General features: G+C 42.6%; 1 protein-coding gene across 1 annotated transcript in view; it reads left to right on the forward strand.

Annotated features, from left to right (window-relative positions):
* Nucleotides 1-23,817: 23,817 nt before the first annotated feature.
* nrxn3b (neurexin 3b) overlaps nt 23,818-27,726 on the forward strand; it is a gene marked incomplete at its 5' end in the record, with an annotated part of 269,437 nt that continues 265,528 nt past the window's right edge. Inside the window, one exon of the mRNA XM_084560987.1 lies at nt 23,818-24,460. Within this exon, the coding sequence (XP_084417113.1) occupies nt 23,818-24,460 (643 nt within the window). The remainder of the gene's footprint in view (nt 24,461-27,726) is intronic.

Here is a 27,726-nt window from a genome sequence, read left to right on the forward strand (position 1 = left end):
AAGTGGGCTCTGACAGTAATTGAGGTGGCGGTAGTGGGCCCAAGATAACAATGGAAACAGTGAGATGCACCACAGTGCATCAGAATTAATGGAATCTGCTATTGATTAATTCCAGGTCAAAGAGTAATATGAGAAATACTCTGCACCTACCAAAAAATGTCTTTTATCCAATCTCTTCATTTCTCTGTCACATGCTCTCCTTGTAACTCAGTCTTTGTGTTCCTTTCCATCTCTCCCAGGTGCTCTCCTTTCTCTCTGTCCCCCGAATGAGTGAGGTGTAGAGTTAGCCGAGTCTGAAAGACATAATTGGGTCCTTGAATTCTTTATGGGAGAAACATTCCCCTTTGACTCGCTGCATTTTCACATTACCTCCACAGGATTGTGAAAGCTTTCATATCTGCACTTTTTTAATTTCCGCAGTGTTTAAATTGCTGTTGGCATCTAAAATGGTTTCATTACTTCTTCTGACAATATAAATTTGGAGTCCAATTTATCACTCAAGGTAATTTGTAGTTATCTGAAGCATGCTTCAGTGTGTGCATTGAAACGGCGTAAACACCTGTCCAGCAGTCGTGAGATGCGATCTTTGGCACAGTCTATCCCACTGTGTCAGGTATTTCAATTCGTCTTGTCTTAGCAGTGTAATTAGAAGTGCAATCCAGTTTTAGATGTGAGAATATGAATTTAAAGATAAAAAAAAAAACTTGTCAACCGTAAAAATCAAACCCTCTGGTCACACTGAGACATACTTTGAAAATGTTCTTCCACAACTGTTGAAAAAAAAAAAAACGTATTCTCTTGAGAGCCATGTCCCCCTCCTCCCAGCCATTTTCCTGTTGGGGATCACACTAGGACACTTATGGCTAACTGACCCTCATCCGTTTCCATGGGGACCAAAAAGCCATTTCTGCCATTACTGAGATTAGAGACTTATCTGCTTTTGTTCTATTTCGGAAAAGCTTGTGCAGACTATCAGGAGGCCCCTCTGCTACTCATCAAACAGCTATTATCAAAACCACAATATCTACATCTGGTATCGCTACCTGCTCTGCACCACTTTCTATTAAACTTCCAGAGCTGCACTTGCTGCCTTCACTTTGTCTGAAAGCTAGGGTGCAATCACAGGAGGTGATTGGCAATAAAAAAGGAAGTGCACTCATTTAACTTTACAAAATGAATTAAATTAAATACGTAAGTATACTGCAACAAATCTAGTCAGACCATACACTTCTCTTTATGACCTTGTTTTGGAAGAGACTGCATTTCAGTTAATCACTTTTCATGGGTAGAACAGTGACCAGAATTACGTTTTTGACCAATGGTGTCAATCTGCCCAAGAGCTGAAAGCAACGCTGCAAATCCCTTACCGACCCAATTTTCCACATCAGTATGTTGGCTGAATGCATTCCTCCAGAGCTGGCCAGCGCATATGTTCTTTTAATTTAAAGCCACAGCCAGCAGAATATAAAATATCTTTGAATTTAGCAACCTCTACAAACTGCATGCCCCACAGCAACCTTGTTTTATACTGCTATGGTGAAGATTCTTTACCCCTCACCTCATTCCGAGGACTGCAGAGAAAATAACCTGCTGTATGTGTATAGAACGGGTGATATAAAGCTGTCACTACAAATACGGGATACTGTGACATGTTTTCTTCCCATGGTCTTTGGAGAAACTGGAACTTGCCCATAGGTGTGAAAGAGTCGCTGTGTGTGTTTCAGCCTTGTGATAGAAAGGGCAATCTGTTCAGAATGATCCTGCATGCTGCCCATGGGGTGAGGATGAGGAGTGGGTAAAGAAAAGCTGATGTTTCATTTCAGTCATTATTGAGGCAAAACGTTGCAATATGGAGTTATCACCTCACAACAACTCCATCACCACTGTTATATCCTTTTTGGATCGGGTGTCTAAAGGCTGATTGATGCTTCCACGTTGGTGTCCATCTGAGTAGCTGTCTTGGCAGAGTGAAGGATTATGGGAATTCAGCCGCCACGGAAGCTAGGGGAATATCCTTGCGTGCAGATCTCCAACAAGCCAACAGCGCCTCTGGGTGAAGATGCAATGCGTAGGTGTAAAGGTTAGCTTTAACCGGAAGGACGGCAGAGTTCACTGGGAAGAGGATGAATGCAGCATGTCTGTCAGTAGCAATTCTCTCCTACGTCTGCGCTACAAAGTAGTGTAGGGAACGTAGTTGTGTGTGTGTAGTCTTTTTGCGGCGGTAACCAAGGAAAAGAAAAACCTGTATCATAAACACGAACAAAAGAAGAGTTCAGTTGTTTCACGTTCGTCTAATTGTATGCATTTTCATGTAAATACCAAAACTGTGATATAATGAAGACAGGAGTACGGGTATTTTGTGCCTCTGCAGTAGAATTGTGCAGAGCCTGGTGTTGACAACAATAAGTGTGGGTCTGCATTACTGGAGATATCTAGTTATTGAGCTCCATTATGTGGCCGTAGCATGCTTTAATCACAGAAAAGGGCGTAATAAACAAACTGAAAAGAATAGCATATATATGAATAGCATATATATATATATATATATATATATATATATATATATATATATATATACACACACACACACACACACACTGCCTGGCCAAAAAAAAGTCGCCACCTGGATTTAACTAAGCAAATAGGTACGAGCCTCCTATTGGATAATTACTGCATGGGATGTAATATTTCATTTGGCAACAAGTTATTTAACCCCAACTGATGCAATGAGTAGCTTCTCATTTCTTCAACAACCATGTCGAAAGACACATCTCCTGTTGTCGTAGAAAAGATTTTAGTCTGTTTGAGAAGGGTCAAATCATTGGCATGCATCAAACAAAGAAAACATCTAAGGAGATTGAAGAAACTACTAAAATTGGGTTAAGAACTGTCCAACACATTATTAAAAACTGGAAGGATAGTGGGGAACCATCGTCTTTGAGGAAGAAATGTGGTCGGGAAAAAATCCTGATTGATCGTGACTGGCGATCATTTAAACGCTTGGTGAAATCAAATCGAAGAAAAACAACAGTAGAACTCAGGGCTATGTTTAATAGTGAAAGTAAGAGCATTTCCACACGTACAATGTGAAGGGAACTCAAGGGATTGGAACTGAACAGCTGTGTAGCCTTAAGAAAACCACTAATCAGTGAGGCTAACCGGGAAAAAAGGTTTCAGTTTGCTAGGGAGCATAAAGATTGGACTCTGGAGCAATGGAAGAAGGTCATGTGGTCTGATGAGTCCAGATTTACCCTGTTCCAGAGTGATGGGGGCATCAGGGTAAGAAGAGAGGCAGATGAAGTGATGCACCCATCATGCCTAGTGCCTACTGAACAAGCCTGTGGGGGCAGTGCTATGATCTGGGGTTGCTGCAGTTGCTCAGGTCTAGGTTCATCAACATTATGTGTCCAAAGAATGAGGTCAGCTGACTACCTGAATATACTGAATGACCAGGTTATTCCATCAATGGATTTTTTCTTCCCTGATGGTAGGGCCATATTCCAAGATGACAATGTCAGGATTCATGGGGCTCAAATTGTGAAAGAGTGGCTCAGGGAGCATGAGACATCATTTTCACACATGGATTGGCCACCACAGAGTCCAGACCATTGAGAATCTTTGGGATGTCTTGGAAAAGGCTTTGTGCAGTGGTCAGACTCTCCCATCATCAATACAAGATCTTGGTGAAAAATGAATGCAACACTGGATGGAAATAAATCTGGTGACACTGCAGAAGCTTATCGAAACAATGCCACAGTGAATGTGTGCTGTAATCAAAGCTAAAGGAGTATATTGTATATAATATTGGAGTGTGCAACCTTTTTTTTTGGCCAATATGTGTGTATATATATATATATATATATATATATATATATATATATATATATACACACACACACACATACATATACATATATTACAGAAGGCCGTGAATAGGCTTGTGGATAAGGATTGTAGCTCTCCAGATTTTCATACCCCTCTTCTCAATAAAGCTGATTCTAATGACCTCCTCTTCACTCTCACTCGCATCTCCTTCCCTCACTTTGTAGACCAACTCCTCACAATCCCCTGGGGGAGCGGGGAGAGAGTCTGCGTGCTCCGTGTGATGATCAGCGAGTCTCGGGGAGATCCTGACAGCCAATCATCTGTCTTCTAGTGGCGTCCTGCTTGGCTTCACATTTCAGGATGGTGCCATTTCTTATACTCCTGCCCGCAGAGCTGTTTCATGTTTGGAATGGACCGCTGGTTTTTCTTTGCCCTGACATGCAGCTGAAAGTGACTCTGATAGATTTGTGTTGTGTTTATTAGCGGAACATGTGCAGAGCTTTGTTTCTGGCCAAGTGTTAAAAAGAAGAAAGAAAAGAAAATGAAAAGAAAAAAGTTCGGTCGCTTTCAGAATCAGGATAGATTAGTTACAGAAGAAGCATCTCTTGTATTTTTACCCCTTCTCCTTCAGCAGTGTAAAGAGGAAAGTTTCCCATTAAAAATGTTCCCAGACCCAGCTCAGTTAGTGTGAAGAAAATACATTAGGAAAGTTAATGTGATTTTGGCTGAGCAGATTAGAAATGTCTTTCATGGTCACATTCCAATATTAGTCCAGAGCTAAGCCTCAATATGTGTTTCCTTTGTGCTTAACCTCATAATGTCAAGAGACCCATAGTCACTTCTGGCATGGATATTCTTTTCCACTGCCAGCAAAGTTAGCAGCTCCGCTCATCTAAAGCCATGTGGAAAAGGAGGGGCCAGGGGAATGGTGTGTGGTGAAGAGGCACATGAGTGTAAAAATGGACATTTGATAGATATTTCCAGCGACGACTGGATTGAAACTCTTAACGCACTCTGCTGAAGCACAAGCCGCGAGAACTGCAAGTGGCGCGGCTTCGTCTCACAGCCGGCGTGTGCGCAAACAAACAGGCTGGAGTCGATGGCCTCGCTGATGATCTGTCCAAACAGACTGAGAGTCCGGGCTGTCAGCAGGATGCAAATCCTCAGAGTAAACACGAGCGGGCACTGATCCACTTTCAATTTAAATGACCTCCATGCTGCGTCTCACCAAGGAAATTCGGATGCCTCAATCACTCTGCGTTCTCCCTCTAACTCAATCCACGAGGGATTAAGCGACCAAATCAATTAGAAGCTGCGGCTACGAAGCAGAGGTCTCCAGATATCTTGTCCTGTCTCTTGCTTCCTCTTCCTCTGTCTGTGTGCAGCTAAAAACAAAAAGTGCTTAAGTAAATTATATAGTTGCTTGTAATTATAATTATTAACAAACGAGTAATTGTCATTTATACAGATAGAGAACCGCGTTCCAAATTACACCATAATGTACATGTGACTCTTCACCAAAGGTCTGTTTAAATCTATTAAAAGAACCACATTGAACTGCTACTTAGACAGTATTGCAAAAGTCAAGTTCAGATCTCTTTTTGTGTTTAATCCCTGACTCCCCCCCCACCCCAAAAAAATCATTTTTCCTCTGCGTGTCCTGCTCTTTCTCAGCTAAGTCTTTGTATGCAGAGCGTGGTCTTGCCTCTCGTTACACCTCTCCCACAGCCCCCGGCGCACCCCCTCCATATCTCTCTGGCCCTGGGAAGAATACTGAAGTTCTGAGGGAAACAAGTGCAATCCGACGGCAGGATGAGGGGGCCGGGGCTGTTTCGGAGTGAATCCTCCATTTCTCTCTCTCTCACAGTCTCCCTCCTTTTCCCTCTCCCCCATCTGTGTCCTCCCAGTCCAAGTGAATCAAAGGAGATCAGCTCCCTTACAGCCCTGTCTTAGAGGGGTTTGACTACAGAGGAAGGAGGGTGAGGAAGTGGGTAGGTGGGGGTGAGGATACTCATCCGATAGAAGTAACTCAGAGGGCAATGCAGAGGACATCAAATAAATGTGATGAAAATATATTTTTGTTTTTTTAACTAGCGGTATATTTTTAGAAACTATGCAGCACAGATAGACAGTATTTGTGTATTGTTATGCATGTCTGCCCGACTAAGTCTAAGAGGAAGAGAAAATCTTGTCTGATTTAAATTGAACCCCTCAGCAGTCCTTATATTTCCCCTCACGTATCTTTAAGAATGGAAAAATCATCTCAGGCTGCATCATCTGCTAATATATATATTCTCTTCCAGCTCGTTCCAGCTTGTTGTATGAAGTATTCAAACTCGAGACGCCACATTTTTTAGGCTGCACCGTTTCATCAACTAGAAATCCAAATTCATCTTGTCGCGTTTGATATCTCTGAAGCTCTGATATCTTTGAATGAGGTTCGTCTGCGCTGCTCGGGGTTGTACTGACTGACCCAGCGGTGGCTCAGCTTAAGAGGTCAAAGAGGAGAGCGGCGGTGATCACATACGCCTTTGCTTGTCAGCAAAGACGCTCTATTGCAAAAGATGATGTATGACAGGCCGCGCTAATGGTATGAAATGGTATACACTTCCTGCCTCCTAAGTGGAGGTCTTGTCGGAAGTGTTGTATATGTCGTGTGAATGGATGAGAGTAGATCGGGTTGTTGTGTGGGCTTACAAGTGGATATCAGACGTTGTATGTACAGTATGTGGGTTATTTATGCATAATGCATTTATATTTTCCTCTGCCTATCATTAAGCATTTACACATTTAACAGCCATGTTTACCATTGGTTGAGCCTGGACTCTTTTTTATGGGATAGTTTTATCTGTAGAGAGACAGAAATAAGTAAGTGAGAGTGTTGGGGCAACATAAAGGTCTAAAATCAAACCTGTTCCACTGCAGGGAGAACTATAGCCTCAGCTTGGGCATTTTTAACTCTAACACCTCCACCATTTTATGTTGTCTGAGTCATTACAAAAGATTTCTGCAGTCTTAAGACATCTCCTCAGACAGCTTCATGCCCATTCATGCCTCGACCCCGGTGAAACTAACAAATCAACAGACCTAACAGGAATTACAGGAAATGAACTGTTTCTTTCAGGAGCTCCCCATCTTGCTAATATGACTTTAATTACAATGGTTGCGTGCTGATGAATAGTAGGCAATGCTTAGTTTGCTCAGTTTGGAGTGCACGCACGCTAGCATTTGCTAGTTACAGCCGGTGCTGATGGAAATACCATGAGTTAGGTGGGTGTTAGCTCATACACCTACATCCTAGACAATTAAAAACAATCCATCCACAAGTTGTAATATTCCAGTTTGGATGAAGTTTTAATATCATATATAGCCATCAACCTATACTGTACCTATTATATGATTTTCTCTGAAGAGATTTCCATTTGTTTGCTGTAATGCTGACATTTGCACCAAGTAGACTAGGTTTAGGTTTTTGCAAATTCCTCCCATTTACACATAATATATCATGCAATATTGTATTTTATGAAGAATGAGACTTCATAAAACTATGAAAGATTGTCATTAAGCTGAAAGAGGCACAAATATGTATCTTTTAATTAAGTGGCTTCACTCAAGTATGGAAAACTGATTTGCCTTTCATGGTTCTAGGATACACACATACTCACTGCCTGTCTGTCTAACTGTCTGCTGTTGGTCCATTTGTCTATCTCATCTCCCTGCTTCGCCTCTGTATTTGTTTGTATGTTTAGTTCCCTCTTTGTCACTATTTCTGTGTCCATCTGCCTGTCCATCTGTCTGGATGAGTAATCAATAGTCTCTTCATTACACAAATGGAAGGAGATGGGAGGAAGCTACATCAGGAAGCCAATCAGATAGCGTAAGTGGGAGGGAAGGACATTTCAGATCCAAATCAGCTGAAATGAATCACAAGGGCATAGCTGATTCATAGGGCAAGACTTGATTTAGGGCTGGATAGGCAACAACAAACTGGCTCTGTTTGATACTAAATGTGCTTGTGCTTTTGACATTTACTAACGGTTGCAAACTTTTGTGTTGAGACATACACATTTTCTGCACGTGGCACCACACTGGCGCACACATTTCACAGTCCACGTTGAAACTGAAATATATTAAAAGCAAACAGTCTAAACAAACCCAAACTTAAACAGCAAAGTCCATAGTAGCACATCTTCCTGTTAAAAGTAATGAAAAAATTCATCTTGGATTTGCACAGGTCTATGTCTATATCTGTATCTAACAGGTAAATGAGGTCTTGCATGCCCAGTCATCAGTTTCCAGTACTTTCTTTCTGTTTCAATACCTATAATTTGTACCCATGTTGGGATTTGTTACCTCTCTCACTTGACTACCTGTCTCGCCTTCCAGGACTATTTTTTTCCCCTGCCTTCCTTAAAATGTCCAATGTTATCTGGAGCCTCAGAGACTTGTTGGAAAGTTCCTAGGCCCTGTCCACCAGAGGTGGTGAATTCATAGAACCTTGGTTACATTAGTAACTCTCATTGTTGTACTCCATCTCCACCACCACAGTTTCTTGATGAAAAGCATGATCAGTTGACATATTACATTGCTACCGGTGCGTCAGTGTGTGAATGTCTCCACAGAGAACAGACTAAATACTTGATTAGACTGCTAAATAAATACTTATAAATTTGATCTACTTGATGCTGATTAGCTTAATTAGCACCGTGGAACATAACATGCGTTCATTTGTTTGTAAAAGTCACACATTATAGCTTTAAAAAGCAGATTCAGATTCTTTTTAAAAATATAAATCTTGCATGCCATATGTAGAGTGAAGGAGCAATTGATCTCTGTAATTATTCTTCCTCTGGCCTTGCAGTCGTTCCTTTGAAGAGTGATTACACTGTAAGACAATGAAGACAGAGGAGCAATCAGAATTAGAATTAAAACTTTTATAGTTTTGGTAGTTGTGTATAGGTTTCATGCTCGCAGTGTGTTCCTAAGACAGAAATCCATGTGTGACTACAGGGAAATATCCCTTGAAATATCACTTGATTTGACTACCTCATCTTTCTGAAGCTCGCCTTAGCTTTGGCTGAACTGGATTTTGCCGGCACGTGGACAGTATAAATGGTTACCTGCAAAAATAAGCACATTAACTGACGTAAAGAATTAAGAGAGACTTAAATATCCAAACATACGCCGATAAACACAACACTTTTTTGGTTTCAATAGCTCCTTTCTTTCTTTCTCTGTGTCCTCTTCATTTAAATGCTGAGAAGTCAGCAAGTGTTACAGAGGAAAAAAAGGATCACAGCACATGAAATACCAAAGGAGGTGAACCCAAGCCCTCGTCGGGGAATTTATAAACAGGCAATGAAAAATGGCTGCCTCGCAGACTACATCACTTGTTCCCACCTGCAGTCTTCGTGGCTTACTGAAGCGTTTCATCCTGAACTGTTCCATTTTCAAAGTCACTGCCTGGTTCCATATTCATAACCATTCCTGTATGAATGTCCAATTCCATTTCAGGCCATGGACAAATCACCTGCTTAGTCCTAGAATACTACCCCGTTCTCGGTGCATTGATTGATCTGTCTCCTATCTCCCTCGAGCAGCTTTATTTAAAATCTGAAAGCAAACATTAGCGGCCTGAACATTACCCTTCTTCCTTATATTCTGTCTCTTTCTCTACTTTACGTCTTACTCTCTCCTTCTCTTGCTATCACATCCAGGAATCATCCGTCAGTGCAGTGAAAGAATAATAGGAGCTCCCTCTCTCTTGGTCGAAGTGACTGCTGTACTCTCCATTACAATGGAGACATGAGTGATTGCCTTGGAGATTGAAGGTAGGGAATATGAATGAACTGATCTTAGTTAGAAATAAAAAAGGTGGTGCTGGAGTTAGTGGTTGCTGCACCTTTGTTTAAGACTGGAAGCTGTGGGATTTCTCCCTCTCTGATCCACTACATCTCCAACAATCCTCAGATTTATTCCAAAGCTTTGATATAAGATGGCGTCCCCCTCTTTTCTAATACATATTGGCTTTATATTCCAAAGGGGTGCAACTTCAATGAAATTTTCTTGTTATTTTTTTTTTCCTTTCTTTCTTTTGGCTGGCATCAAAGCTCTTTTCCAGAGGCCCCTTGAAAAACAAATTGTCTCCCTCTTGAAAGCGTATGGCCGTGGTGCCTGCTTGGTGGAAATAAAAAAATGTCCACATGATTTATGTGCCATATGATTTCCAGTACAATTTCAGGCAGAACAAAAGGAGAGAAAAAATGACTTGTGCTTGAGCATTGTGTTGCACGTTGCTTTGATAAGCAGGCATTCTCTCTGCAAATGAAAGAAATGTGTCATCTGTTTCGAAATTCTCCAAGCTTTCATCACTTTGTTTGTCCCTCTGCGCCTGCTTTTGTTTCACCCACTCTGCCTCTGAAGTAGTTTTGGGAGGGCAGAGGGCTTCATTGAATCTTTTTGTGTGTGTGTCTTCTTCTCCCCTATTTCTCTCTTTGTCATTCTTCTTATTCAAAATCTGAAGCCTGCCCTTTGTCTCTGTTCCCACATGAACATGTTCAGTCTATCTATAAGGAGGCAGGTGGGCGAATCTAGATGTGTATACAGGGTCCATTTGAAACTCTGTAGAACACACATACGCCAGTCAGGCATAACATTATGACCACCTTCCTAATATTGGACGTCAGAAAATGGACCTGGCCCTTCTGAGGGTGTCCTGTGGTGTCTGGCAACAGAATGTTGTTAGTGGGGGCCTTTGGGTCCTATGGGTTGAGGGGAGGGGTCTCTGTGGATCATCCCACAGATACTTGATCAGTTTGGGATCTAGTGAATTTGGAGGCCAGGTCAACACCTTATGCTGTTCTTCATGTTTTTTGAGTTGTTCCAAAAGTGTCCGTGTCAGGCTGCATCCTGCTGGGGATGACTGCTGCCATCAAAGGAGTGTCATTGCTATGGAGTGGGGGGGGTCTGGTCTGGTCTAGGTAGTGGTATATTTCTAAATAGCATCCACATGAATGCCAGGTCCAAAAGTTTCCCAGCAGAAGATTGTTATTTATTTCTCCAGTCAGTGGTTTTAATGTTGTGGCTGATAGGTTTATGTATATCAGACATATTGAAGCCATTTAAGAATTTTTTTTTTTTTTTTGTTCAACATGACAACTGTATGGCTCTATAATGCGAGGAATCTACTTCATAACATTTTTCAAGCTTTGGAGAGACATCCAAAAAAGGTTAAAAAAAAAACCTCCAAACCTCTTTGGAGAGACACACATTATCCACACTGTGGCTTTCTTAACCCGATACGCAAAATAGATGTCTCGTATCAAATGTAAAAGCCTTTCACCTTCCTTTGAGTACAGCACGTGGAACACGAGCAGTATCGGTTTCTGTGCATGTGTTTAAGACTGCAGATCTACAGCGCATCTGGCTCACATGAATTATTTGTGCAAGGCAACTGTATGCCAAACTGTATGTGTCTGCGGGTACGCATTTGTCTGCGTGTGTGATCCCTCTCCACGCAACCATCTGGCCAGAGTCTGAAACACTTAGGTATCACACAGTTGGCCCTGCCAGGTGTCAGGGCAGTCCTGGTGCCCAGGTGGCAGGGGCGTCTTGCCAAGACCTTTGCCTGTCTGGATCTGCCGCCATCAGACGCAACAATTAAAGCGATATTTCACTTTGATGCCGAGGTTTTTATTTTGCGTTGGACTCACCTTGACATGACGTAATGAACAGTTGACCTCTGGCGTCAAGCAAGCTGTGCATGTTTGTATGCGTGTAGCCTTTCTTTCAAATGTGAAATATGAAAGGTGACAAAAAAGTAAAGCCTTTCATTTCAGTAATAAACGTGTTTTTTTGACTTTTGTTATGTAAAAAAAACAAACAAACAAAACAGCCAATCTAATATGGATTTTTTTTTTTCTTTTTTCAATGAAGCAATTTTACTCTGGCAGGCTCAGGGACAGATGCTGCAGAAAATAATTTAAAACGCCATTAAAACACCCTATGCAGTTACCTCTAAGTCATCAGTATACTTGATCTGTCTTTCTTTTGATCAATTCTACCAAAACCTTTGGTGGAGATGATGAAATATCCGTGGTCCTTTCTGTATGTCTGTCCAGCCTCAGCCTGAACACAGTAATTTCCTGTTAGTGTGCAAGCGGGAGTGAATTCCTCAGATACAGATCTATTCCAGTGATACGCTGAAACAAACGGTTCCTCACAGTTTTGTTCCACTGTTACAGAGTTTAAAAGAGCTGCATGAAAAAGATATTGCAAGTTTACAGGAGTTCTTTGGGGTGAGGCCAAAACCTTACGAGGATGTTGAAGTTTCGTTTCTTTACTAGCTGTACAGAAAGTTCCAGCGGCATTTTGTCTGCGCTTACTGGGATTTCATGTGCTTCCACCCCCTGGGTCCCAGTGTGTGGTGCAAAAATAGCACTGGAAATATATCGCTAAAACTCAAGTCACAACGAAGAGCCTCCGAACGAAAACGCCGTCAAAGAGTGTCTCGCATGTTCTTCAAATAGCATATTTTAAACCTGTGGTCTTGTAAGAGCGATGGATCTCATCTCAGAGCAGCAATTTCTCATGGTGGTGCCAGTGATTGATGCGGCATTACGGCGCCGACACCTTTCTGCCGATTGTCTATTCAAGCTCCGAGGTATGTGGTTAAAAAAACATGCAGGTACCCTGCAGTGCAGTGAGTGCGCTCTCAGTATATTTGTCTCTCTCTCTGTGCCTCCCCTCAGAAGTATGTAGGTGTTAGGACTACAGTCCTTGTGTCAGGATAACCAAGCCTGACAGGTGCTTCTCCTTATTATTCAAATAGATTCTCAACATTGTGAGAGGGGGTGATAGATGAAGTGCTTCTTGTGCTCTATAAGCCGCCGCATATACAGTGTAGGGTCTGAGTATAAACTCATGTGTCTGTATTTGTGTCGTTTGACGTGAGCGCTTTGCCCCCCACCATGGGCATTAATGGTTACATTACACTGACATTTACGATGAAATATCACCCTCTTATCATCTGTATACCATCACATTTTTCCCCATAAGCTGGACCTATTGATCTAAATATCGCATCCATCCTGCTTACCACCAGAGCTGCAGACCTCGCACGCAACAGTTCCCAAACAACCGGAGATAAATGAACGTCCATTAAGAAGGTTAGCGGGGCCTGTTTGAGGACCCAACCTGGCCAAATTGGATTCTAATAGATGTCCTTGATAGTGTAATCACTTTGACCCGTTAACGGCCTCTTTCGTGACCAGCCAGCCAGACAGCCAGAAATTCAGACAGCAGGGATTTAAGGTAAAAAAAAAAAAAAAAAAAAAAAGCACAATTAGCATCCATCAGCATCATTGTGTGTTTTTGCGTGTGAGAGAGAAAACACATGTGACCTTCAGTGAGGAGGTGCTAAACCGTGATGCAGCATCATTCAGAGCCCTCGTGGATTATTGATGACACAGCGGCAGGTGGTGCCCGCTGGCTGCAGGCTTGTTGAAATGTATTGTTCAGACTTACACGAGTGGGAAGGAAACGCACTCCCACACACATTAATCTGCCAATGCAAGCATACATGCCATTAAATATGAAGCTGTAGCTAGCCCGGTTAGCTTAGCATAAAGACTGCAGCAGGTGGAAAGCTAGCTATAGTGTAATACTGTTGTAGTTATCGTGTTGGTAGAAGAGTATTTCCAGAAATTAAAGTCACTCTTAAGCCAGATTTATGGTTGTGCGTCAGGTTTATGCGGTAGATAGGAGGCGTAGCTTTGTACCCTACTCCCAAGCCTGACGTGCAGCTCCCCAGAAATATCCACACATTGTAGTTACACAGACCACAGTGGCTGTGATTGGTCCAAAATGCAATTCCTCCCTCATGCATCTCAGTGGCTGGATAAGCAGAGAAAATTCCCCCTCCTTCTATCTTCCACACACCATCTACTCAGATGTCTTCTCTACTTCCTGTGCTGCATTGACTTCAGTAACTGTTGTTCCACATCTATTAACTTCAGCTCCAACATGAGGCGCTCAGTTCCACTCGCCATTGTTTGAAGTACAAAGAGAAACTCAACATACCTGATAAGCTGCAGACTAATTGCACATTCCTCCAGTCAGTGTGATTTTCAGTGGCTACCTGTAACCTCACGTAAACAACGTTCTTTAAGTGTGTCCAAGCATGCCTTTTCTACTTTTCATATCTGTCCATTATTTATTTATTTATTGTCCATAAGTGTATTTTATACTCCAGCTTCCGCCCACCGTCCAAAGACATGCTCGTTAGGTTCATTGGTGATTCTAAATTGGCCGTAGGTGTGAATGGTTGTCTGTCTCTCTGTGTTAGCCCTGTGATAGACTGGAGACCTGTCCAGGGTGTTCACAGGACAAGCGGTTACAGAAGATGAATAAATAAATGAATAAAGTATATTTTATAATGTAGCCTCGTCGTCTTTGGCCTATGGAGGCTGCATGTCTTTGCAATTCCAAATCCATTCTGAGTAAGCTATCATATAAAGACGTTTGTCAGCATGGGCGGTTTCTCCATTATGGCTGTGCACCCCCTAAGTTACATTCATCCAGAGTGCTTGGCTGCTAGGAGTCAGTGACCATGACTGTCGTAGACTGGTCTTCAGTATTATCAGTTACATTTGAAAAAATGGTAAAACAGGCCAGGCCGCGGTGGTCTCATAACGAATCAGAAATACTTTTGCACGTTTCAAACAACGTTGTGCTTTGGGTTATTTTTCCTATTGCTCCCAAAATCATCTCTCCCTCCCTCCTGCAATGTGAACTAGCTAAACTTTATAAGTGCTAGCTAGCAAAGTTACACTGAAAATCAACTGTTTACTATAAATTAGCTTTATCTGCTGATACTTTATTTAGCCTTACATACATTTGTCCATAGAATACCACATCTCAACAGCCTCATGCTTAGTGTCCTTGTAAATGAACTGATGAACTGCACAGGCTGCTGCTATGATGATACAAAAAGCACGATCTTATTTTATGTGTCACATACTGCATACATAGTTTTCAATAGCTGGGATAGCATCATAATTGGGGGCTTTTATTAAGACAGTGGAAAGAAATTAAACTAAACTGGAACAATCAGGGGAGATATTTGCACGCTGAGCACACACACACTTGTGGGCAATGATTGCAGTGTCATCTGTTTGTGGTTTAAGTGTAAGCCTTGTTCAAACGGAAGGTTAATAGGTTTGCAGCTCATATGCTGAATCTGTAGGAAGTGGGTGCTTAGCTTTTTGGACTGCGGTTAGTATCATGCGAGGAGGAGTCGGCAAAAGACCAAACTGCCCTCCAGGCTGCTCACTATCGGGGGCAGACTGTGCAGCCACGAGGCTGCTGAACTGGCAAAAGATCTGGGCACTAAAAGTCACGCAACCGAAAAGACCATGTTTAATTAAAAATGTATTTGAGGGTGAAAATAGTGACTTAGGAATAGAAATGACCATCCACCAAGAACATTCTTTTTCCACTATTCTGTTTGATTACTGAGCATACTTCCAAATGATCTTCACGCAGTAGGAAAAGTCTTCCTGTGTGATTAATGCATTGTTGCATCACACCACATATAATACAGTGTTAATATTACAGCAGTTGTTGTGGCAGCAGGAAACTCATTTCATGATTACAGAACAAGTAGCTGGGGCATTATTAAAGTAAACCAGAAGCTAGTGTTGAATTCAGTTTGAAGGAATTATCAAAGGGTTGTAATTCATTTATTATGCTTTATAGTACGGAAAAGAGTGTAGAAAACTTGTGTGGGAGACTGCGCCTGTTATTGTCTTGGAGTTCAATGCTATATCTGTTAAAGGAGTTCTTTTGTTTGTGCTTGTGTGTGTGTGTGTGTGTATCATTTGTTTTGTCATGGCCGCGACGATTGCGTCGAACGAGTTTACTCGCTCCTCCGCTTCTTTGTTGCCGTCTGCTTCTCTCCGCTGTTGTTAATTAGACAGGGCTGCTAATCTTCTCTTCATTGCTCTGTTTTAATTAGCCCATAAGACCCCGTGAATATGTCACTGGATTATCTTTAATATCAACGGGACAGGTGACGCTTTGCCAATCTAAAACATTCCTTCTTGAAGCTCTCATGTCTGAATCAACATGGGAAAAAGTGTGGAGTCAAACTGCCGCACAGACTTTAATATATTTGATTTTGTATTGTTGTTGTATTGTTGAGTGAATAATAGCATATTTATCCTAAATCAGTTTCTAGATTCACTCTGCCAACCATCCCCTTCCAGCCCTTGGTATCCGGATCAGACTTTTCTTCGTATATAAAAACAGGGTTTCATTTTATTAACACCTTCATCATGAGCAGAGGATGCTCAGCCCTTATTAATAAACCTTATCAGTCTCCACATAGTAAGATAGCAATAATAGTAATGACTGTAATCGTTGTACATTAAAAATGTGTGTGTGTATATATATATATAGTGGATGAGAGAATCTCATCCATCCAATCCAAACACTGGTTCCTTCTTTTTTCTCTCCCCACTTTATCCAGGTCAGGGTTGCAGTGACAACAGGCCAACCAGAGCGGCCCAGATGTTGTTTGAGCCTTGCAGCACTATTCAAAGTAACAAATGGCCTCAATTTTACAGCAGATGCAGGAGATTGTTTCATTTGAGTCCTATTAGACCTTAGTGCATCATTTAACACTGTTCATCATGCTGGTGTAATTTACCTTTTCTAGTAGTGGGTTAACCCCTCAAACCCTAGGTCCAGGACCGTTAAGGCTTAAATGATTTTTTTTTTTTTTCTAATTGCAAAAAAGTCTCATTGTTTCCATCACCAGGCCTCAGCGTGGACAGTTAAAATTAGGACAGTATTACTTCTGCTTCACCCAAACTAATAATTAGAGAGCAAATAACACCCTCATAGAGAGACTCTCGGCCCCTTACTAGGAAAAAAAGCACAGTTAATGGTGAAAGGCAACTGCATTTTAGATCCCATTTAAATTGTGTTAAACTGAGTATAATTTTTCAGAAACCCACGCACCCAAAACCTGTGTGCTCCCATGACTTTTTTCTCCACAAGCTATGCAGCGCCACAGAGAGATAGATGCAAAGAAGAGATTTTCATTTCGGTTTTTTTAATCTTTCACTTGCTATGGAGGAATAGGGCCAAATGTAGCGAGATGACGGGTCTGTTGGTGGCGTCACTGAGCAGTTTCACAGAAAAATGGTGCCTTACTATGTTTTGCTATCTTTTCAGCAAACTGCAGTTTACTTGCCAAATGATAATTAGTCTCCAATTGTTGATTATTGTACATATGTTTTCCGAAATCCATGGTGGACAGCATGTTGCTGAACCTGCCCTGGAACATTTTCCAGATTGTTTAAGGCAAATTTAATGTGACGGAAAGGAAGGATGACAATGTTACATCTATTTTAGTCCAGCCTCTTCATTATTTGTTCGGTTTTTGGCGACCTTCAGTTACTGGCGACAGGTTGCATTTTAATTACGGGCGCAGCCTGGTTGTGGTGCAGGGACCTTCAGAGTGGAAAGTGTTAATATCTCTAGCTTTCCTCTGTGTCGGTTAAGTTCTTCCTTTGCTATAGAATGCTTTCTTATACCAAAACCAATACGTCATCATCAGCAGGAGCCACAGAGTCCCTAGTTTACCCTACCTGCATATGTTCTGCTTTAAAATACAGTTTAATGAAGGCAAAGCATCTTTTTAATTCCTTAGATCTTTTATTTAACTTATAGTGGTCTGCAGAAGATTGAAAACAAATGCATATAATGGCAAGGTTGACCTCCCTGAGCAGGAGCATTCATAGTGGCAGTTGTGTCAAGGTGATGTCAGTGCAGAATGTTGCTATATTTCTACAGAGTCCTGAAGATATCATCAGCAAATGTAGCTGCAAGTATAATCAGGCTAGCTGTTTTTGTTTAAGGACTTTCTTAGCACAGACAAATTTTTGTGCAGGATCTCTTTACAATTTGCTCATACTCAGCTGTAAATCAACTGATTTCTTCATTCTTGAACTATCTCCAGAAACTGTGAAATCTTGGTGTTCTGTCCGTATTCCTTTATTCTTCAAAGAACAGAAGAAAGTCACTGCAGCTTTTCTGCTCTTCTCCCTCTAGTCCTGCCTCAGTCAAAAGCCACTCTCACCGCCTCGAGCTGTTCCTCGGCGCAACAGCGAGGATCTGAGCCCGTGCCAAAGGAAGAGAAGAGTCCACACATCTCCGGATTTGGCTTCCTTCCATTGGGTTGTGAGTGCTTATGTTTAAACTTGGTCTGATGCCCAGATATATAATGACCTTTTAGTATGCTAAAAGTCAGGGATCAGGTCATCACCCCGAGGCAGGACCTTGCTGACTGATCCTCAGTCTAGACCTGTGCAAAAGCTCCAATGAGCGCTGCTTCTAGACCCAATTTACTTTGATGGAGCCGTTTTAAATCCGGTCAGTTTTCAAGAGCGTACCTGTTTTTTTGCACTTCCTGACATCTTGTTCTATTTTACTAATCTCTTTATTGTTCTGAGCATTAATCTTCTCGTTATGCATTTTATTTTTAGGTTATTCTTAATTAGCATTTTCTTGTTGTCAACTCTGTTTTAGATTAGCATCATATAACAAGAAGAATCACAGCAGCAGAAGCCTGTTAACAGTAGAGGAAGTGTTATCTCTGGGTTAGTAATTGGCAGTAAGAGTGTAAGAGAAGACCTTTTGCCTAATGCAAAAAATGAACAAGACAAGAATTCACACTAACAAAGTAGGAGTAAGTAACAAACATATAGGTTCTTGATCATTAGCAGTGCTGGCCCCACCTGGGTTCCATGATCTCATGGGAGAAGAGGCCCTACCTCTATTTTCCAACATGGCACACGGACCTAGAGTGCGTTGTATACTGTCTTATTAAAGATCGTCGTTATCACTTCTTGGAGAAGCAGCAGACATCAAATCAGTAAGGAAACTTGTACAGAATCTGTCCTATATACAGAACTTAAACAGCCTTTTATAAGATATCCACTTTCAATAGCCAGAGCACTGACAATCTCTCCAGTTTTCCACTCATGCCTGGAAGGTTTTCTCTCTCTTCTGCCCCTGACAAGCTTTCAGCACCTTGGACAGCAGTCTACCATCAAGTACCGCTGTGACTACATGCAACATTTCACTTCTATCTGGAGTCCAGCACCTTGGTCCTAAAACCGAGGGTGCTGTCCAAGGTGCTGAACTCCCGATGCGGCAGCTTCGGTGCTAAAATACTTGAGATTTCACAATAAATCAAGCCGCATTTTCACCCTGCGCTTGCTTTTTACCACGTTTGGTATGCTGAACTGAAACCACAAGCAGTTCCAGGGCAAGGAAATCCTCTGCACGGACAGCTGAAACCTTTAAAACCCTTACGTTTTTGACAGCCAACTCCTCAGATGTAAGATGAACGCCAGCAAGAAAGAGGCACATGCATGATTGTGCACATTTTTGTAAAACGTCTAAACGTTTGTGTAAACGTCCTGTGCGCCTCGTACATTATCATCAATTCCAGCGCATGTGTAGTAGCATTTCACAGCAAACCTATTCTATAAGACCTATCTAGAAAGAAGGAATAAATAATTTTCATTAATGCTAATTCGTCCCGAGGGGCTGTTGTATCTCTCTCTAAATGGAATGGTCTTCCACCCCCCTCCCCTCCCCGCAGAGGACTGTGTAGAAGGCGGGTCAGAGCGTCAGTGTGGGAGAAATCCAGGGGCCCATCAGCAGTTGCGCTGAGTGAGCCGAGCTGAGAGATGCGCGTTCACTGAGCCGGAGGAAGCAGGGACCGCTGCCTTTTCCTCCACCGCACCTCACTTATAGGAACCGCCTCATCACGAGCGTCGGCATCCCACCGCCCCCGGGGCGCGCTATAATTAAAAACACTCCGCTTTCTGGATTGAATTTTGCTCTGGATTATTATAATTTTCTATAATTAAACGCGGGTTTCATCCGTCCGGAATCGTCTCTGTGTCAGCGCACGAAAGGTAGGAGCCCATTAAAACTGCTGTATTTTTTTAGTACCCCTTCCCTTAGGCATTACATGTTGTGTTAAGATGTTACTGTTGAAGGATGCTGAAGTTTCTCTGCACGAATTTCTGCTCTCTGTGCGAATTTGGACACGGGATTTGGTTCTGAGTTTGTGGATGAGATGCTGGAGATTTACGCGCAGACGGACGGCTTGGGTGATTAGTTTGAAAGCACTCACCCGCAGTTTAACCTCAGAGGAGCGGTTGATTTGTGGGGTGGGAAACAAACGCATCTCAGGAGACCACGTTTGACTTATAAGAGTGTCTGTAACAAAATACCATTTGAGGGGAATGAGCGCAGAGCGTGGGGATGGAAAGTTTCAGTTCGCCCGAACCGCGAAATCTCTCTCTTGAACGCGTAAAAACACCAAACCAGAAATTACCACGAGTACTAACGGTTAACAAATGATTTCTCGATCCCGACTTCTGTTCCAAATGTCGTTTTGTAATTTTGAAAGGCTTGTGTGAGCCCTTGAACAACAGTGAGAGTGCCACCGTGCGAGAAGCCGAGGGAAAGCTGGAGCGCTGCTGAAGAAAATAATTAAATAAAAAATGCCCTCTGTTTTATTCATCGGGGTTGGATTTCTATCCGGTTTGTAGCGTTTTTCTATCAGCTGAAGATTTTAAATATTCCATTTGCTGGTAATATTATGTCATATATCATCTCTGGCAATTGCGCCCATTTAGTTAAAGCATGAGTGGAATTGAAATATCCATCGCGGATGTTTCAGTGGAGACAGCATCACTGTAATTTAATAAGCTTTTTCTGCAAGAACTTATGTCTCTGAGTGTCTGCAGAGTGAACAGTGACCTCATGTCCACCTTTATCCTTTTCTCCAGGCGCTGTTGGCTGTTATAACGAATGCATATTATATTTGCAGAACACTTTTAACAGCAACAGCTGGAGTTTGTGCGGATTTTGAAATGGAAACTGAACAGTTTTCTGAACAGTGAAAGGCCTGCTGGTACCTGATTGTGCTGCTGCTGCTGTGGTGAAGTTTTTTCGCATTTGAACATCTTGAGGAACCATCTGATTTGAGCGCTTAGATGAGTTAGAAATACACGTTTTCATTTCTTTTTGCCGGTGATCGCCTGGAGCACCCACAATTTTCCCCGGACAGCAGACTCCACTCTGCCCGAGCAGTGCACTAGCAGGTCCGGACACACTCCTAATGCAGTCTACCCTTGTGTGCTGTGACTGATGTCGGATTAAATCGTTCCTCCGGGCTGAAGCTTTGTGTGACAGACAGGGAGCACAGCGGGGGACGCAGGGGTCTCTAGAGCGTGATGGGGGCCCGGCTGCATTACAAAACATGTCAATAAATCTGCTGCGAAGAAACCTCAATACATCATTCATGGTCAGCCGGTGACGGTGTCCCGGGTCATCTCATATCCCAGTCAATAATTCAAGGTGTATATCCCGGAAGATGTGCGCATGCGCAACACGCTAGCTAGTCTTGACGACCGCAAGGTGTGCTGTTGAAACATGAAGCCTATGTTCAAATTAACGAAGACAAAATAAGCCTCCGTTCTATACTTTTTAAACAAAATTGCTTCTTTAAGAAGAAGCAAAAGCGGCTTGTTATGATGCGTGTGGTTCCCTGAAGGACATGTTTCATAACAAGCCTGTGGGGAAAAGTGTCGAATTTGACTTGTCGCCACATTAGCCGCATTTAGCTTAGCCTACAGGCTAGCTAACTCGTGGACTGACTTTAATTAGAATTTCAGTTTGTCATATAAATTTCTTGTAATTAAACAGACGAAATTTTATGTAAAATGTTAAACGAGTGTAACCTTGGGGTAAACAGGCACGTGGGCCTTAAAGGGCTGTAGTTAACCGGAAGGGAACGTGCTAGCATTGTTAGCATTCACTGTCAAATCCATGACCTGCAGGTGACACCTGATACCTCAGTTAGGCAATACACACAATAAGTCACGTTAATTGAATAGAGGCCTGGGCTGTTTTTATGAGACTATGGCATCTCAGGTTTCATGGGCAAAATGAGCTTTGCTTGTTTAAAGGACACAGCACAAAACACACCTCTGTAGAGGCTGGTTTAGATTGACACAGCTGTGTTCAGGGCCACACAAAGCCTTTTAACCTCTCTGCTGTCTCACAGAGTCACTTTTAAGACAAAGACAAGTCATCCAACCAGGCGACCCAGCGTCGTCAGAGAGGCACACTCGTGCACATCCCTGCGTGGGTACACACACACGGTGCATTAGCGTAGGTATCGGTTACTAGAATTCAATAGCTTGCCTGCTGCAGCAAGATTAACTATTCAGGGCAGGTGGTTAAAGGGCCTATTGTGTTGCACGGTTCTGTGCTACTGTCATGATTGGACAATGCATTTGTCTGGTGGGCAGCCCGCTGCCAAAACAATCGCAAGGGCAAAGGGCTGGAAGAGTACACACACATATACGGTTACGCCATGTGAATCATCTCTAGCTCTGCTGAGCAAATTTAAACAGAACTAGATGAGTACAGGTTTAGCATGCAAAGGCTAGTAAACTAGTTAATATGCGGCACAAGTGTCATCCGGGTTTGGGCAATGAAAAACTATTTGAATATGTATTCACTAGAAGATATGACAAAAATAGTTAAAAGTGCACGATTCGAATACAAAGTGGTACCATCCTTACATCTTTCTGAATAGCTGTTTATGATTGTAATCCCCCAAAGACTTGCAAATGAGAAAGAGAGTGGTACTGGATAATTAGTCATATTTATCAGGATCCCAGCAGGCCCTTCCAGATACCAGGCTAATGTTTAAGACAAAACACATGTTGTGGCTCACCTCAGTGGATTTCCACTCGTCATGCAATCAACAACATCAGTGTACTGGATGGTTTCATTTATCTATTTTTTTCACAAAACTCTCGTGTTGTGCGAGGGCTATTTAGAAATGTCACTCGAATGAAGGCGTTGAGAGTCTGAACGATGATGTCAGTTGATCTATAAAATAAAACCGATAACCCTGCATAAAATGCTTGTATACCTCTTGATGGGTGTTATTAGTGGTTGTCTAGTGACATTTAATGGCCACATAGAGAATCAAATATGCATAGAATGGTGCTCTTAGTGTCTTTTCGCTTTGGCGTCATTTGCCTAATCGCTGCTTTCTCATTTCTACCTTGTATGAATGCCATTTTCCATTTGAATTGGATTCATTTAAACAAATAAAAGCCACTATAATGTAACAACAATACTAAAAGTTCCTCATACTTTAATCAATAGCACAAGTGTACACAAATTATCTTTTTGTTACAGAAACACAACTTTGGCTACCATAAAATTAGATCTATAATATATATCTGTGTTTTCTGTAACTCTTGAATTTACGACACATATTTTATTTTGCAGGCACTTCCTTTGTTTCGCTAATTGGCTTTGACGTGAAACATGACTTGCACCTGTACTCATTACCTGTTTTCTGTTTCCCCCCCCCCCCCCCCCTGCCACTTTCTCAAAGGTGTGAAGCCAAAGATCAAACCATGGGGCACGGAACTGGACCATCGATGACCGCCATGTGCTTCCATCCAGGAAGTCGCCGCAAAGAAAAATCACAGGATGCAGCTCTGAATCACTGACAAAACTCACCAAGGATCAGCTTGATCACAGCACTTTCACTTGTCCACTTGTGTGGAACCTGGATATTTTTCTGTATATCTCTGCATAGACTTGCCTGGCAAGATTAGATTCCATCCATTACCAACACTAGATCTGGCTCTAAAGCAAAACCAGGATATTGCATTGTCTGCTTGACTGTGAAATTATCTATGTGGAATATAACATCCCTCAGGTAAACCCTGGAGCGAAAACGTAATCAGATGTTATTGTCACTTTGAGGATCCACCCCCAGTTCTTACCCTCGTCTGGCTCACCCTGTTATTCTCTACAATGAATCCAAACAGCCTACTGAGGCATTTCCTCATGCTGCTAAGTACCATGCTGGGCCTGAGCGTAGGCTTGGAGTTTACTGGCTCTGAAGGTCAGTGGGCTCGCTACCAGCGCTGGGACGCCAGCTCCAGAAGTGACCTGACATTTCAGTTCAAGACTTCAGAATCGGAAGGCCTGCTGCTCTACTTCGACGACGGCGGATATTGTGACTTCCTGCTTCTCACCGTGTCCGAGGGCAGGCTCCAGCTTCGTGTCAGCATCGACTGCGCGGAGACCACCATCACCTCCGACAAAACGGTCAACGACAGCCGCTGGCATTTTGCCGCCATCAACAGGCACAATTTGCGGACTGGCTTGGCCGTGGACGGTCAGACCAAGACGGAAGAGGTGCGGCCCCAGCGGCAGTTCATGAAGATCGTCAGTGACCTCTTTCTCGGAGGCCTCCCGGGGGACATCCGCACATCTGCCATCACCCTGCCCTCTGTCCGTGAGCTGCCGCCGTTCAAAGGAATTATCACAGACCTCAGTTATGGGAGTAAGCTGCCCACGCTAATCAATAGTCAGAAAGTACGGTTGGAGATGATGGGCCTTTGCACAGAGAACCCCTGCGAGAATGGTGGGATCTGCTCATTGGCAGATGGAGAAACCTACTGTGACTGCTCCAAAACTGGATATGTAGGTCGATACTGCACCGAAGGTAAGAGGGCTGGCTCCAGAGCTTTCTGTGTCAAGCGCTGAATATTGATTAAAATCTTAGTAGAAAATTCAGAGGGATTCCTTACTAATATAGATCTGACCTAATCGCAGGTTAGCTGTTTGCTTCTAGGTGTACAGGAAAAACGGTTCCATTAACCCCTCACATTTGCTTTTTTTATATCATAAAATCATCTCAAAACATGTGGCTTCAAACTCACTGTATTTTACTACGCCATAAATCTCAATACAGAGTTCAGAAGTAAGGTTTATTTTCTATAACTGTTGCTATTCCCGCTATACCTCATGTAATTTGTGCCACACCAAACTTCATTTATGAAATGCTTTGAAAAATGTGCATTGATTGCATTGTAGGGTTTACACAGCAGTGTAATTTATACAAAGCAAGAGCAGCCATTCTCCCATGTGTCCCAATATTTAATTCACTCAGGACATAGAATCATAATATTTCTTTGTGGGTTGTTGCTCTTACAGCTTCTTTTAGAAAGTCTTCATATTTCATGTAAATTGGAGGTGATGTGCTCAGCATTTCCTCTCCCTTCACAGTTATTACTTTTGATGAGGCAGTGGTGGATACGGTATTAGCTGATATGACTAAAAGTACAACACTGAGTTCTCTTTTTTCCCATCAAATGTATTCAGATTTTGCAAGGTGCTGCAGGGACCTGAAGGTACAGACAAAGTTTGGATGAGCCACAACTTCATTTATTTTTCCTCTTCTTCTGTTCCAAGGCCATCTCTTCTTTGGGGACTGTAATGGGATGCAGTCCTGTGACAGTATTCTACCCCCTTCTATCTCAGTGCCTTTTAAGATTTGGGCACAAAAATCTTTTTTTTTTCAGCTTTTGTATTCTCTCAAATGGTCCAATGACAGTGATAAGCATTTCTTTGCCTTTTCACTGGTCTTTCCCTACGTTTATAAGAAGTACTAAAATATATTTTGTCTTGTACTGTATGTATTTAAGTATTTGTATGGCACAGCTGCAGCTGGTTGAGAGATGCTTAATTTTAAAATCTACATCTTTCAAAGCAGACCACTGCTTGTAGCCCTGAGATCAATGCCGGCTGATGCCAAGAGTAACTTGCTTCATATCTTTATATTTTGTACTGCATACTCATCATCACAAAATTTAAATTTTTCATGGTTAGACCAGTAATCCATTGAATACACAATTTCACTGTAACTTCACACTTTACACGCTTCACTCTTTTCTTATGTTGTCCAAGATGTGTAGAAGATAACTTTGTGTGAACAGACCCATGTCAAATTTCCTCCACTGCTGACCCACTTCCTGCCCGTCTAAATCAGAGTGACACGGCAGAGGGATGACTCCATTTTGCCAAAAACCAGGGGAATGCTCACTGAAAGCTGCAGCCCTTATTGCAAGCTATTTTAAACTGTATCTAATGCAGCTAATACGCTGTGAGTTGCCAGTTTATTTAAAACATCATTTGTCAGTCTGTGCAGCGTTTTTGCTGTGTTTGCTTTCCTAATATGTCTCAACGTTTGCTGCTCAAATGAAGCTGTTTACAGCTTAAATCCCAAGCGCTGGCCTGTGGCATTGTTCAGGACAGCACGCGATGTGCTGGTTGCAGAGCAGTCAAGCAGACTGGACTTGACCCCTTTTTGCTTCATCCCATTTGCTCACTGCCTGTGTCGAAGAGTCGATATAGGAGGAGTAGGTGGTCCATTTGTCTGAGAACTGACTGGGGAACGATGACATCTTGGTGTTAAAACAACCAAGGTTTTAAGAGTGCACTTGCGACTCAGTCAGGCAGTCTGGACAGGGAAAGGTGGTCATATCTCTAACGCAGGACAGGGCGAAAGTGACAAATGAATTCACCGCTGGCCTGTTGTACTGTGGTTCGTCCCTGTAGGTCAGCTGTTGGACAAGAACCACGCCACGCACACTTCCATCTTTGTCTGTCTTTGTCAGACACATCTATTCAGACACCTTTTTCTTCAACTTTCTCTATTTTCAGGCCATACAGGAGCGAGGGTGAGGCAGGGAAGGGTAGTCATGTGAGTTCCCCAGCAGATCTGACTGCCGCTCTTTTCTTCTTTCCCATTAACTGATGTGGCTGATTGTTGATTATGCCACAGAGACTGGGAACCATAATTAGGAGGATAATGAGAACAGAGACGGCTAATTTGCCTGGAAAATGCCTGCGCAAACACCACTGTCAGTTCAAACTGTCTGTCGGCAAACTAGCAGAGAGCTTCTTTATTGTTATGTCCACATGTCCACAAGTGGTAAAATACTTGTTGTTCGAGCAGCCCAGGTTTTCGGGGCATATTCCAAGCAATCAAACTTCCACCATTTGGTTGCCGTTGGATATGAACAACTGCTCGGCGCACCTGTCTTTGTCAGTATAGTGTGATTATGCCCTACATTAATGAGCAATGAGAGCAATCTGTCAAACCTGTGAATATTTATATGTTACATTATCAGACAGCAAGGTCCAGGGCTCGCACGCGTTCACTCAGACACATTTGCAGTGCACACAAACACACACATTAACAAGGGCCCGGAGCTGCTCGTTAAAACGGGCAGATGGCTGACTGACTGAGTGGACTGGGCCTTGGAAGCATTTTGCTAGCCGTACTCCTAATGGTAGCCTGCTAGCCCACTGGCCTAGAAGGGAATTAAAAGGCGCGGGAAAAACATGTGAGATGAGAAAATGAGAGGGGAAAGCGGGGTAAAGCCCGTCTGAGCCGCTATCGCTGAAAAACATCCGTATTCCCAGAATGTTTGCCCACTTTTGATGTGCATTTCTCCCGTCGTGGGTATATCACGGCCCACAACAGCCACAGCCACTTCGTATTCTCATCCAGTGAGAATCACGAGGCTCTTCCCAAACCGTCCATCTCAGCTCGCAGCTTAGCGCTATAAACAGTTAGCCATAAAGCACATGTTCAGTCACTCCTCCCATGTGGATCAGGACGTACGTATCAGTGTGACTAACTGTGTCAGGGCAGTGAAATTAGACATCACTTGCTCTCCATTTACATGTCTTTTGTGGCAGTTATATCCGCTGCTGTAGTTTTAGTGCTTTGTCCTCCACTTCTTTTTGCGGAGTCATATTTAAAGTCAACCCGACTTATTAGTTGTGCAAATATCAGTGTCTTTTACGGTAATGATCTGGATATTAAAGATCATTCTGTTCAATTAACTTTGTGGCGGTGACATTCTGAAGTCTCTCGAATACCCAAGGGTTTTATGGTTACAGTGAGATATGCATAAGGTC

Source organism: Chelon labrosus, assembly GCF_963514085.1.
Source record: "Chelon labrosus genome assembly, chromosome: 14".
Lineage (NCBI taxonomy): Eukaryota > Metazoa > Chordata > Actinopteri > Mugiliformes > Mugilidae > Chelon > Chelon labrosus.